Here is a 13410-nt window from a genome sequence, read left to right as displayed (position 1 = left end):
CTTGGCTCAGTGTCGAAATAGTCACCTGGGACTGTGGCTTTTGAAAAAATCTTGGCAGCCATAATGCTGATGTCCCCTAATTGTATTATTGTCACCAAGTAGTGTGGTAGGACTTTGGAGGCCTTCAAGACTTGACTTTAATTTTGGACTAGAGGACTTGCTGGGTTGAATGGCCTGTTCTCGTGTTGCGACGTTTCTAAAGTGACCAATTTTTTTTGGAACCTCTACATGTGAGTTAAGGTCCCTCATAGTCAACACTGTCATTCACACAAACTTCAGGCATGTCTCACGGGTGCTGGACAAAGGGAACACAAAAGAGGGCATAACGCAGCCCCCAACCGTGCACCTGTTTCCATATTTAGAATGGAGGAGAAAGCAAAGGGTGACATCTGATGTCACTTCGCGTCCACGGCAAGTGCTGCCCTTTCCGGCCTGGAGCACATGTAACCGGATGCCACACTGAGAGCTGGTGCTCATTGGAGTACCAGCTTCCAGAAAAGATGGATCTCCTGCTATGCAGAAGCAGTGACTGCAAACTGGCACCTCGTGATGATTCTTCTTTATTACTGTCACGGTCACACACACGCGATTAGGGGAGCAGCCAACAGGCCCGACATAACACCAAAGAACAAGAGACGCGGGTTTAAGGCAGAGTATTAATGCCTCTCTCTTTTCTTCAGCAGAAAACAAGAAGAGCAAAAACCGACTATGCCACTCTGTGGAGAAATAAGCGAGAGAGAGAACACGTTAAGGGTCGGGGAACCAAAGCCAAGGAGATTAGCAGAGGTCTGCTGTTTTGGTTATGGTTTAAACCTTCAGGGCTTCGGAGATTATACAGTCATATGGAAAAGTTTGGGAACCCCTCTTAATTCTTTGCATTTTTGTTTCTCATTGGCTGAGCTTTCAAAGTAGCAACTTCCTTTTAATATCTGACATGCCTTATGGACACAGTAGGATTTCAGCAATGACATTAAGTTTATTGGATTAACAGAAAATATGCAATATGCATCATAACAAAATTAGACAGGTGCAGAAATATGGGCACCCCAACAGAGATATGACATCAATATTTAGTGGAGCCTCCTTTTGGCCTCTAGATGCTGTCCTCCTGTAGCCTCTGATGAGTCTTAAAGATCATAACTAGTAGTCTATCTTTGGCTACAGTTCCTTGTGCTTTCAAACACGCAGTTGTACATCCAATCGTGAAAAAACCTGATCTTGACCCTGCCGTCTTCTCCAATCTTCGTCCAATTTCCAAACTACCTTTCCTGTCAAAATTACTCGAAAAAGTAGTTTATGAGCAATTAATTCACCACCTACAGGACCATCAGGTAATGGACCTTTTTCAGTCAGGCTTTAGGCCCCAACACAGCACACAAACTTCGCATTTACGTGTCCTAAATGATGTCCTTTTGGCATTGGACTCAGGACTCTACGTGATTATGGTTCTTCTCGATTTATCTGCTGCCTTCGACACAATCGACCACGACATCATGATCTCCCGACTCGAATCCTGGGTTGGTGTATCTGGCTTAGCCCTCGACTGGTTCAGGTCATATTTCTGCAACAGGACTCTTAGAGTCATGCTAGATGATTTTTCATCTGAATCAGTCCCACTCCCATGTGGTGTCCCCCAGGGTTCCATTTTGGGGCCACTACTTTTTTCAATTTACATCCTGCCTTTAGGTGCAATTTTTAGAAAACATGCAATCTCGTATCACCTATATGCTGATGACTGCCAAATTTATTTCTCCCTCAAGTCAACTGACTCCACTAAACCTCTTCTCAACTGCTTATCTGACATTAAGGACTGGCTGGCTGTAAACTTCCTTCACCTGAACGATTCAAAAACCGAGGTCATTGTTTTTAGTCCCGACCGCAAACAGACCCTACCCCTTGGCCTCGACTTTCTTCCCATTCCAGTAACTTCGTCTGTTTCCAATCTTGGAATCAAAATGGATATGGTCCTGAAAATGGATGCTCAAGTCAACAGCACAGTAAAATCCTGCTTTTTCCATCTCAGGCGAATTGCCAAACTCAAACCAATTCTGCCTTACCACCTCCTGGAATCAGTAATCCATGCATTCATTACGTCCCGGCTCGACTATTCTAATTCCTGCCTATATGGTATTAGTAAAGCCACTCTTTCGAGACTCCAATTGGTTCAAAATGCGGCTGCAAGACTTTTAACTGGAAGCAGTAGAAGCCAACACATTACACCGATTTTAAAAACCCTACACTGGCTGCCGGTTAGCTTCAGAATTGATTTTAAGATACTCCTCTTAACCTATAAGGCACTAAATGGTCTAGCCCCTGCCTACTTGAGTGTCTTGCTCCATCGTCACAATCCCCCTCGTGTTCTTAGATCCGCAGATCAGCTGCTCCTAACCGTTCCCAAGGCACATTTTAAAGCTCGTGGTGAAAGGGCTTTTTCTGTCTGTGCACCCAAGCTCTGGAACTCCTTACCTTTAGTGGTTAGGCAAGCCGCTTCAGTCACCACATTCAAATCACACCTAAAAACGCACTTCTTCACATTGGCTTTTAATTCTTAACCTGTCTTATTCCCACTTGCTTTTTGCTATTTCTCTGTTTTATTGGGTCCCCTGACCTGTTTTTAGTGTCTCTGTTTTAATTCTCTCTTAATGTTTGTTTTTTTAATATTTTGCTTTTAGTCTTGCTTGTTTTAACTGTACAGCGCTTCGGTCAGTTGTAACGCTGTGTTTTTAAGCGCTTAACAAATAAAAATGGTATGGTATGGTATTCTTCATACCAAATCTCTCCAGTTCAGTTCAATTTGATGGACAGCCTGCTTCAGCTCATCCCATAGATTTTCTCTGATATTCAAGTCAGGGGACTGTGACGGCCATTCCAGAACATTGTACTTCTCCCTCTACATGAATGCCTTTGTAGATTTCCAACTGTGTTTTGGGTCATTGTCTTGTTGGAATATCCAACCCCTGCGTAACTTCAACTTTGTGACTGATGCTTGAACATTATCCTGGAGAATTTGTTGATATTGGGTTGAATTCCTCTGACCCTCGACTTTAACAAGGGCCCCAGTCCCTGAACTAGCCACACCGCCCCACAGCATGATGGAACCTCCACCAAATTTGACAGTAGGTAGCAGGTGTTTTTCTTGGAATGCAGTGTTCTTCTTCCACCATGCAAAGTGCTTTTTGTTCTGACCAAATAACTCCATTTGTGTCTCATCAGTCCAAAGCACTTTGTTCCAAAATGAATCTGGCTTGTCTAAATGAGCATTGGCATACAACAAGCGACTCTGTTTGTGGCGTGAGTGCAGAGAGGGCTTCTGTCTCATCACCCTGCCATACAGAAGTTCTTTGTGCAAATTGTGCTGAATTGTAGAACGATGTACAGATGCACCATCTGCAGCAAGATGTTCTTGCAGGTCTTTGGAGGTGATCTGTGGGTTGTCTGTCACCATTCTCACAATCCTGCTCATATGCCGCTCTTGTATTTTTCTTGGCCTGCCAGACCTGCTGGGTTTAACAGCAACTGTGCCTGTGGCCTTCCATTTCCTGATTCCATTCTTTACAGTTACAGAAACTGACAGTTTAAACCTCTGAGATGGCTTTTTGTAGCCTTCCACTAAACCATGTTACTGATCAATCTTTGTTTTCAGATCTTTGGAGAGTTGCTTTGTGGATCCCATGCTGTCACTCTTTAGAGGAGAGTCAAAGGGAAGGAAGCACAACTTGTAATTGACCACTTTAAATACCTTTATAACTCATGATTGGACACACCGGTCTATGAAGTTCAAGGCTCAATGAGCTCATCCAACCAAGTAACCAGCATTGAGCAGTGACAGGCATTCAAATCAGCCACATTTTTGCACAGCCAGTTTTTCACATTTGATTTAATTTCATACAATTAAATACTGCGTCACTAAAAATCTTTGTTCAGAAAACACCGCAGTACTGAGATGTTCCTCGGAAATGAAAGACATACCACTGTTATCTTTTTGGCTGAAATTAATTATTATGCAGGCTGAGAGGGGTTCCCAAACTTTTTCATATGACTGTATGGGGACGGTTACTCTTAACGTGTTCTCTCTCTCGCTTATTTCTCCACACTGTCCTCACGTCAACCTGGACATTAAGTGTGTCTTCCCCAGGAACTCCAACCCTTTCTCTGCCTGATTTCCTGTATTTTACAACATGCAAAGGCCTTTTGTCTTTAAAGTTAAATGATATACCAATTTCTTAATGAAGTAAATTGCCCCCCTCCTTCAGTCCCTTCGTTCTGCACATCCCGTATTTCGTTATTTTTTCCTTATCCCCCTTGGCCGCTTTTTTGGAACTCCACATCAAGCCTTCTGAGCTCTCATCTTTACTGTCTTTACTTTATTGTCAGTCATTTTGGGGGTATCACTTGATAACCACTTGGCTTGTATTACTGACTTCCCAGTACATTTTTAAAAATACCCAATTAGGGACACATCTGGAGATAAAAAAAAACAATCTGCCTACCCCATCGTCATGACTTGTACAAAAAAGTGACAAAGAAAAGTTGGACTTTCATATAAATTGAAATGCATCTTCCTACCTGACACATAATTGCTCTTTTGCCCTGCCATCCTTTGAAAATAAACTTATTCTTGATTTATGATGGGCACAACATTTCAGCAACCAATCACAACTGGCCTCCTGTGCTTCATGCTTGTCACCATCAGAAGTGACAAAAGGAGGAAAGGGGACAATCAGCATTTGGAGTGGATTATCGAGCAAGTATCCGGTAACGAGTGATTATTGGCGCTTGGACGATTGTTTCAGCTTCATAGCACCGTATCACGGGCATCAGCAAGAGTGACAGGGAAGGTCTACAGGACAGTAGTGACACCAGCTATGTTATATGTGCTGGAGACAGAGGCACAGGAGACAGAGCTGGAGGTGGCAGAGTTAAAGATGCTGAGATTTGCATTGGGTGTGACGAGGATGGACAGAGATTAGAAATGAGGACATTAGAGGGTCAGCTCAGAGTCAGAGAGGCGAGATGGCGTTGGTTTGGACGTGTGCAGATGCTGGGCATATTGGGAGAAGGGTACTAAAGATAGAGCTGCCAGGTAAGAGGAGAAGAGGAAGGCCTAAGAGGAGGTTTATGGATGTGGTGAGAGAAGACGGGCAAGTGGTGGGTGTAACAGAACAAGATGCAGAAGACAGAAAGATATGGAAAAAGATGATCTGCTGTGGTGACCCCTAAAGGGAGCAGCTGAAAGAAGAAGAAGAATCACGGAACTCCTTAATAAACTCAACAATATAAAACATAAGGACCTACCACGTCTTTCTCCTTGTACGACTTTTCCGATGATCTGTATGACACCACATGGATGAGGGTGTACACTCTGGGAAAGACACAAAGAAACAAACGTCGTCACGGACGGAAATGTGAAATGCAACACCAGCCAACCATTTATAGGATTGCGCTCATCTTTTGTATGAAGTAAATAATATAATTATTTTCCAATTAAGCGGTAGCAGAGATTCCGTTTTATTTCATTAACACTAACTGCGTGACACAATTTCAATGGAGAGTACCTGTGGTAGAGCATGGCCATGAACTGAATGAGCAGCAGGAAGGCAAAAGACAGCAGAAACATGAAGCCGATTGGCTCAACGTTGAGATATTCACCGTAGGCGATTGTGCCGTTTGGGAAAATCTTGGGAATCTTAATGCTGATGTCTTCCCCAATGGCTTGCAAGAAAAACGTAGCGACGACCCAAAGCACATTGACAATGAAATAGAGGAAGGTGGCCTGGTTAAAAACAGACAGGTAAAAAAGAGAGCAGATGAAGTGCAATTTCAGAAATATTATTAGGAAATATGGAGAGGAAAAGATTTGGGGAGGCTGTAAGAACTTGCTTGTGGTGGTCTTTAGTTCATGCAGTATTTGTCATATTTAGCAATATGGAGTTTCTTGCTGTACTTTTCATAGCCATCCTTTGTATAGCTATAATATGGAGGACACTTTAATGGTTGTCTATCTATATATAACAGCTTGACACATAATATCTTTCATGTCTGTCTAGCTAATGTTGTTGTGATTACTCTTCAAGACCACCCTAAAAGGGCAATGAACAAAACCCTCCGCTCACCTTAAATCCTAGTCCTCAACTGAGAGACACATGAATGTGACAAATATGGCACCTTTCCCACCTATCACATAGTACCATTCATGTCTGCCATGTGACCTGTAGGGGGCATTGCAGCACCCCAAACCTCAGACACAACCTCAGTGACACAAGTCAAAGGTTCAATAAATTGTTTATTACAATGTAATAGCAATCCCAACACAAGCACAATCACAATTCTCTTTCTTCTCCTTCACTCCTCCTAAGTGAGCTTAACCCGTCCTCCGTCTCACCTTGCTGAGGTCGAGCATCTCCTTTTATAGAAGACCTTGGAGTATGTACAGTGCCAGGGCATTGCCCGTAGGAAGCACATCCGGGTCAGGCAGAAGCCCCGCAAAGTAGGGATCCCTGCAGCACCCACATAACCCAAAAGGGCTGCCCTACAGCATTACACTTCCCAGCATGCCCTGCGGGTATTCATATGGGTACAGAAACCCAGACATGCTGCCATCTAGTGTATCGGAGGGAGACTGTAGCCACGTCCAGTTATCTCCCCCTATCCCAGCCGGGTAAAGGTTCTTGCAAAGACAGGAATTGTTGTGACTTTTCTTCACCCTGGCTAGGTAATGGTCCAATGCCAAGTCCACCACATATGTCTTCCTGTCTGAAATGGCCCATTTCTTATTCATTTATCATACAAAACCCTTCATGTCTGTCTGTCTGTCTGTCTGATGACTCATTTCATATCTCTCAGTCTGTTATATTGTACTCTTTACAGCTGTCACCCTCTCAGTTGTCCTGATCTGAGAAGCCTCATGCTCAGTGGTATTCTTATGCCCTCACACTGTGCCACTCTGACCCCTTACTCTCCATGTCCCATATGGCCTCCCTCAGTTTGAATCCATGCAAATCTTAGGCGTGTGCTCCTCTCCTAATGAGGTACACTGAACTGGTATGTGCCAAAGGATCCACTGTACCTTATTCCTCAAGGAAATGAGCTCCTTCTTCACCTGTTCTTTGTTGACCTTGTCATCGTTCAAGGGAAACAAGTATCTTTTAATTAGCTTTTTCCAAAAATCATTTTCATCCTGTAAAACAAAATATGAAACAGTATTTGATCATCAATGCAAGAATCGCATGGCTGTCGATAGCTTTATGGCATTCCCTACACAGACCCCGCACTCTACAGTAATCTTGTGGCACATTCTACAAGACCAGCTAATGAGAAATCCTGACGTTCAGGATACAAAGATAAGGATTTGGAATTGAGGGACTCATGAGCTGCCAGGGTAACAGGTGAATCTTCTAATTGGAGAGGTCGGATTTGTTCATAAAGATGGCATAAAGCTGAATTTGCAAGTCGTGCTTAATTATGGGATGGGCTCCGGGCTCTGCTATCAACGTACAGTAACTGCATGTTGGCCTTCAGTGAGTAAAAGGAACTTGTAAAGTTTTTTGTCAGTAGACATTCATTCAAAGGCATTCATCGTCCAGTTCTTTCATATGACGCCTGAACACCATAAGGACTGATTTAGATCATTTATCAGAATCTCTTATATATATTTCTCTTCTGGTTCGTCCCACCCACACGCAGCTAAGACGGCATTTCTCGATTCCTATTCCTGCTCTTCCAAACCCTTCTCCCCACTGCCTGAGGCCTCCCATACAACCCCACGCCGCTTTTCTCGATTCATATTCCTCCTTCGGACTACCGCGTTCCCCGCTTCTCTCTCATGACCCCATTGGTGTCACGTCCCCACCCTATATCTAGCCTGCCCGCGTGACCTTTCACTTCAGCCATGTGTGCACCTGGGAGTCTTTTCCATAGCGGGCTACAGAAAGGTACTCTGTCGACCATTGGCATTGGTTTCACTGCTTGCTATTGGTTTCGCTCCTTCGTATTTTCGTTATACTGCAACGGTTGTTTCCTAAGCCTTTGTTATAAAATGAACAACAGGTTTTTGCACAATGTCATCTCTGTTCCGGGATTCCGGCAACTGCCTGTTCCTATCAGTGGGTTATTTCTTGACACAAGTGGATGATGAAGGCAATGAACTCTCACTACGACATTGGGCAGTAGATTTCGTTGCATCACATTGGGACAGATTTGGAGACGTTCTTCCTGTTGTTCTTTCCAACGCAAGTCGAGTTATCATAACAAGTCAGGAGTACTATCAATACATGGCAACATCTGGAGTTTATGGTGGTGAAGCTGAAATTCAAGCTCTTTCCGAGATTCTCCATGCTACCATTGTCATTTACTTCAAACACGACCCCAACATCCCGCCTTGCATTTACAATTCTGGAAATACTCTCTTCACTATCTGTCGTCTCCACCAAAACACCTATTCACAACTGCGTCTTTCAAGAAGTATTTATTTTTTCTTGATTTCTGAATTCCTTTCTCACCATTTTCCGTTCCTATTCTTACACCGGCTAGTTATACTGTAATTATATTATTATCAGAATGCTCAGTGGAGGCTGGCCAGGCGGTCTCATGGCTTTGGAACCCCTGCAGATTTTGTTTTTCCAGTCCTCCCGGCCATCAGACCGTAATTTATTCTTTGTTATTTAATATTGCCTAATCTTATTTTTATTTTTTTATAAACTTTTCTTTCTTCATCTTGTAAAGCACTATGAGCTACAATGATTGTATGAAAACGTGCTCTAGAAATAAATGTTGTTGTTGTTGATGAGGCAGTTCTTTCAGGCCTTGATGCCAATACCGAGATTCATAACAGTTTTAAATCCTTGAATGATTTTTAATAATCGTTACAGTGGTATTTGCAGCAAGCCTTGGGTCCCAGCAGTCATTTGTGGCCCTAGCAGGGCACCATGCCAAGCCTCTCTGACTCCCAGTGCCCTCCCCAGACTTACGGGGGAGCATGTGCCGCATCACTCCAGCTCCCAGAGTTGCTCAGCTGAAGAGCAGATACTGGTTTTAGTATCTACAGGATGAGTCAAAATGATGTTAACATTTGAATGGCGGAAACAATTTATTCACAAAACATACTTCACATGTGCAAGATGATTTATAGGAATGTCTCAACCTGTTCGCCATCACGTTCAACACACAAACACCAACAAGCAACAGCACCATTTAAAGTCCGGGCACACGTGATACCACAGTCTGTATTCTGTCCTCAAGGTCATTGATATCACAAACTTTCCTGCTATCCACACACGTGCTCCTTCATCATACCCCACAATCAGAAATCACAGGGTGTCAAATCAGGGGAGTGTGGAGGCCATGGCAATGGTCCATCGACCTGGAAAGGTCTGGTCGAGATAAAAAGAATCAACTCGTGTTAACATCATTTTCACTCAACCTGTAAGTCAAAATGTTGTTAGTACAAAAAAAATTTTTGTACTAACAACTTACTATTTTCTTCTAGCATGGTTTTGTGTACAACTTGGTCAGCTGTAACTCGTTTAATGACAGTAGATTTAATCCTAGCCTTAAAAGACTGAAGAACAGTCGTAGACTACTAAGCACTGTTGTAAGTCGCTCTGGATAAGAGCGTCTGCTAAATGTTGTAAATGTAAATGTAAGTCAGTAAACAGCTTACATCACAGAGATACCAACTGTTTATAAGCCCAATAGACCCCTGAGACCCTTAGGGGCCGGACAGCTGGTTATACCCTGAGTGAGAATGAAACCAAGTGAAGCCATTAGGCAGCACGAGTCTGCTAAAACACGTCAGAGAGGCCCCAACAGTAGAAGCGTTCAAACCAAAATCAAAAAGAGTTTTATTTTCCTGTGCATTTGATTGATTATGTTACTAAATTGTAACGTTGATGTGTCACTATTTTATTTTCTTAATTTTATTTATTATTTTAACTTTCTGTCATTTTACTGTTTTTCTAATTATCATTTGGTTGTATTTTATTCTTCTTATGTAAAGCACTTTGAATTGCCTGATGATATGAAATCTATATTTACTGTATATATAAAATACAATGTCTGTCTGTCTGTAAGTCTGTCCGCTTTTCATGAGAGAACTACTTAACGGATTAAAATCGGGTTTTTTTCTATAATTGCCTTGAACATTCCGGATGATTTTGCGACTTCTCTCATTGCTCTTGTGGTATTGCGGGTCCACAGCTCCCATCAGGAAGGCCACTTTTAAATAAATAATCACCGCACTCGCGGCTTAGCGAGGGGGTGTGGTGGTTGTGTGGCTGAAGTGGTTTCCCAGGGTGATTCGTGATGTGGGTGTTTCTCACCTGAGTGCACAGGTGAGAGGCGGTCCGCATCCGTGATTGTTCCGGGGCTGCTGGTTTGCCATAGCTGCCACGTCCTCTTCATAAATAGAAGCGCGAGGCGGCTATAAAGAGAAGAAAGAGTAAAAGAGAAGAACAGAAAAGAAAGACGGGCGTTGCGGGAGTGAGGAAGAAGGCAGGAAGCTGAAGGAGAAAGCCATTGTGAGAGAGATAGAAAGTGAGAGCGAGCGTGTGCTCGGAGGCAGGCAGGCAGGCAGCTAGCTGGACAGTGAGCCCTAGCAGAGGTGTTTGGCCGACACTCGGTGGGGCAGAAGGAAGCATACAAGGAGCTGGAGCGACCGGGGATGAAGGACGGCTGGCCGCGTAAGGCCGAGATGGCAGCGGGAGTAGTGGAGTCTTGAGAAGGTGTGCCTCAGCGTGAGAGACCTGGCCGTTGAGGAACCCAAGTCTCGGTCCGGTAAGGGAGCCGTACAGAGCCAGGGAACAGAAGGCAAGCGGACAGTAGTAAGGTCAGCTGCTGCAGAAGAGTGACTCCCCCCTGGGAGAAGCAGGGGGGTCACCAGTTAAGGAAGACACCGGGCTTGTGATTTTAAAGGGTCTGCTTCCAGCATTGTTTTAACCTTGTCGTTGTTTTAAGGATTTATTTATTGGTTTTTACCTCCACGTTTTAATTTTATGGGATTATTTATTTATTGAATATATTTTGGAAGGCACTGCACTATTGATTTGATTTTAATAAAAGTACTTTTGCACTACTCCCCTTGCTCCATTTGTTATGCCTCGCTGCCGAGCTCATCGGTAACATTACCGAAAGTGCAGGGTTCAAGAGCTCCTTGAAGCTGCATGGGAGCATGGAGCGAACCCTCATCGTCACAGTTCTAAGTATCAGAGTTTGGTTGTGGGACCACTTTATTTGCATGACTTCCGAGAGAGTGGGGGGGTGGTGGGACCTCAGGAGTAGGGAGCTGGCGGGGCCTCCTCACTCACACGCCAGCCTCCATTCAGGTCGCTCTACCTCCGCTTAGCTAGCGAAACCTGTTTGTTCAAAAGACATTGTCACCTAGAGATTGTTAAAGAGTGACGTTTGATGTTTTTGAGAGAGATCAGAGCTCCGTGTGTTTTAGAGGGTAGCTGCTGATTGCCAGAGATATCAAAATTTCTCCCCATGCAGGGGACGCTCGCCCGTCAGAGCTGAACACCATCAGATACAGTGCCAACGTTTGACTTTGAGGCGTACCGACCTTCCGTTGGGCCAGAATGACATTTTTTTAATTGATTTTTAAAGTTTGTCCTGTTTCACGACTACGTGGGTGGAGCCACGTGGGACAGCTAGTGTGTTGCTTTGCTTTGCTACAGAAGCCCCGAACGTCGGCCTCAAGCTCCTCAAGGGGCTCTCCTCCCAGCTGTCTGTCTTCTCTCATTCGCTCTCTCCACCTTCCTGCCCACTTCTCTCTATTTTGTAATCACCATTCCTTCCTTCCTTCATTTTTTTCTTTTGCCTTTTCCTTCTGCCATGCAGTGTCTCACTTGTGACCCATGGAAAGTTAATGGAGAAATCAAGACAGACCTCAACCTCTCGTGCAGGCATGCTCCGTCTCAATCACCCAACACAGCCATGCGAGCACACACACCCACAGAGATCGAGCCGGCCACTTCATTTTTTATTTATTATGGACGTCACACCCCTGTTGTAAATGTTGTCTGCAGTCCATGAGCACGGCACAATATTTTGAACGAGATAAACACACAATAATGAGCTTCTTTATCTAAGGACGCCACTTTCACTGGAATTTCAGTTTCTGTATTTCAATCTCGCGTCATCAGCATGAATCCACCTCTGCTATCTCTCATCTTTCTTATCTTGTACGCTGATCCCTGTAGGATTTTACTCCTTGTTCTCCACGTCAGCAGTGAAGAAGAAGGCTATACAGAGTGGGGACAAGTTTGAGCAGAAGTTGAAAAGTGTTAATATTTCACATTATTAAGGTCTGTTATGGAAATTACAGAATCAGCCAGGAAAAAGGAAACAAAGAGCAATTAACGTAAAAAAAACAAAAAACAAAAAACGAGCGTAGTCGGCAAGATGGCACTTACATGAGGTAGCTTGTCAACCTGAGGTGCCATCAGTGTCTTCTTGATTGCATTCTTCACCTTTCTGTCCAGTTTTCCTTCTACGCCATTCATCTGCAGGACTCTTTTCGCAGTTGCCAGCAGGGAATTCCGTAGCTCTTCCAGGGTGATTTCATCTGGGATGTCTTCTGGGCCAAACTTTTCCGGAATCTCATTAAACAGGGTCTCGTTAAGCATCCCCACCATATCGATGCACAGGTCCTCATACTTTTTATCCTTCAGTACTTGTTTGATTTGTTCCTCCAGGTTCCGTTTCATGTTTGCGGTGGTGAGCTTTTTCAGGAATTCCCTTTTAACTGGACCAACCCAAGCTTTAGGAAAACAGCAGAGGGAAAGATTAAGGACCTAATTTGGTAAATCGTTGTTTTTGGAGGGCTTGTATATGTGCACAATGCAGCAAACAATCTCTAAGAAATATACAATCATAACGTATAAAATAATTACTTTGAATTAATCAACACAATTTATTCCGTTCATCAATGGTCTGGAGCTGCTTTGTCTTTAGGGAGTCTAAGAGGGGGCTTTAATCCATTACAGGCAAATTATTAGTAACAGTAACAATAATTATTGTTGTTTAACATATCTACTTTTACACAATCTTTACAGCTTGAAGCTCTTTACAGAAATTAAAGAATAAACTGATGTTAACAACTTAGAGTCAGACCTTCAAAACATGAAAATCGGAAGCGAGTTCTGAAAGGTTAAGGGTGGCGAGGGCATGGAGGGCAGCACTGGGGTGAAATGCTGCTTGTTTTCTCAGTGCAGCTGAACTACACGTGCATGAGGCCCTTAAGTGTCACCTGTACAAAGTCCAGTGCTAATCTACATAACGTGCAACACATCGCTCTTATAATTCTGTGTTTTAAAACAACCCTGTATACTTCTATAAATGAGAAACTTCATTCAGCTTGTAATTTTTAAGAGGACATTTCTGAACACGTTTCCACTTTGTCATTATAGGTTATTA

The 13410-nt window shown here is 43.5% G+C and overlaps 1 protein-coding gene and 1 long non-coding RNA gene across 2 annotated transcripts in view; one reads left to right on the top strand and one right to left on the bottom strand.

The window, feature by feature from the left end:
* The window catches only part of LOC127525970 (uncharacterized), a 495457-nt gene that overhangs the window by 252984 nt on the left and 229063 nt on the right, over positions 1 to 13410 (top strand). The gene's annotated exons all lie outside the window — the stretch shown is intronic.
* Positions 1 to 13410, bottom strand: part of LOC114665776 (chitin synthase chs-2-like) — a 56947-nt gene that overhangs the window by 953 nt on the left and 42584 nt on the right. The window contains exons 15-18 of the mRNA XM_051919406.1: positions 12408 to 12754; positions 7067 to 7177; positions 5556 to 5773; positions 5299 to 5362 (exon numbers count right to left, since the gene is read on the bottom strand). Of these exons, the coding sequence (XP_051775366.1) occupies positions 5299 to 5362; positions 5556 to 5773; positions 7067 to 7177; positions 12408 to 12754 (740 nt within the window). The remainder of the gene's footprint in view (positions 1 to 5298; positions 5363 to 5555; positions 5774 to 7066; positions 7178 to 12407; positions 12755 to 13410) is intronic.

This window comes from Erpetoichthys calabaricus, chromosome 15 (assembly GCF_900747795.2).
Source record: "Erpetoichthys calabaricus chromosome 15, fErpCal1.3, whole genome shotgun sequence".
Classification (NCBI taxonomy): Eukaryota; Metazoa; Chordata; class Cladistia; order Polypteriformes; family Polypteridae; genus Erpetoichthys; species Erpetoichthys calabaricus.
The sequence above is the reverse complement of the archived record's forward strand: the minus strand, read 5'-3'. Positions and strand labels throughout refer to the sequence as shown.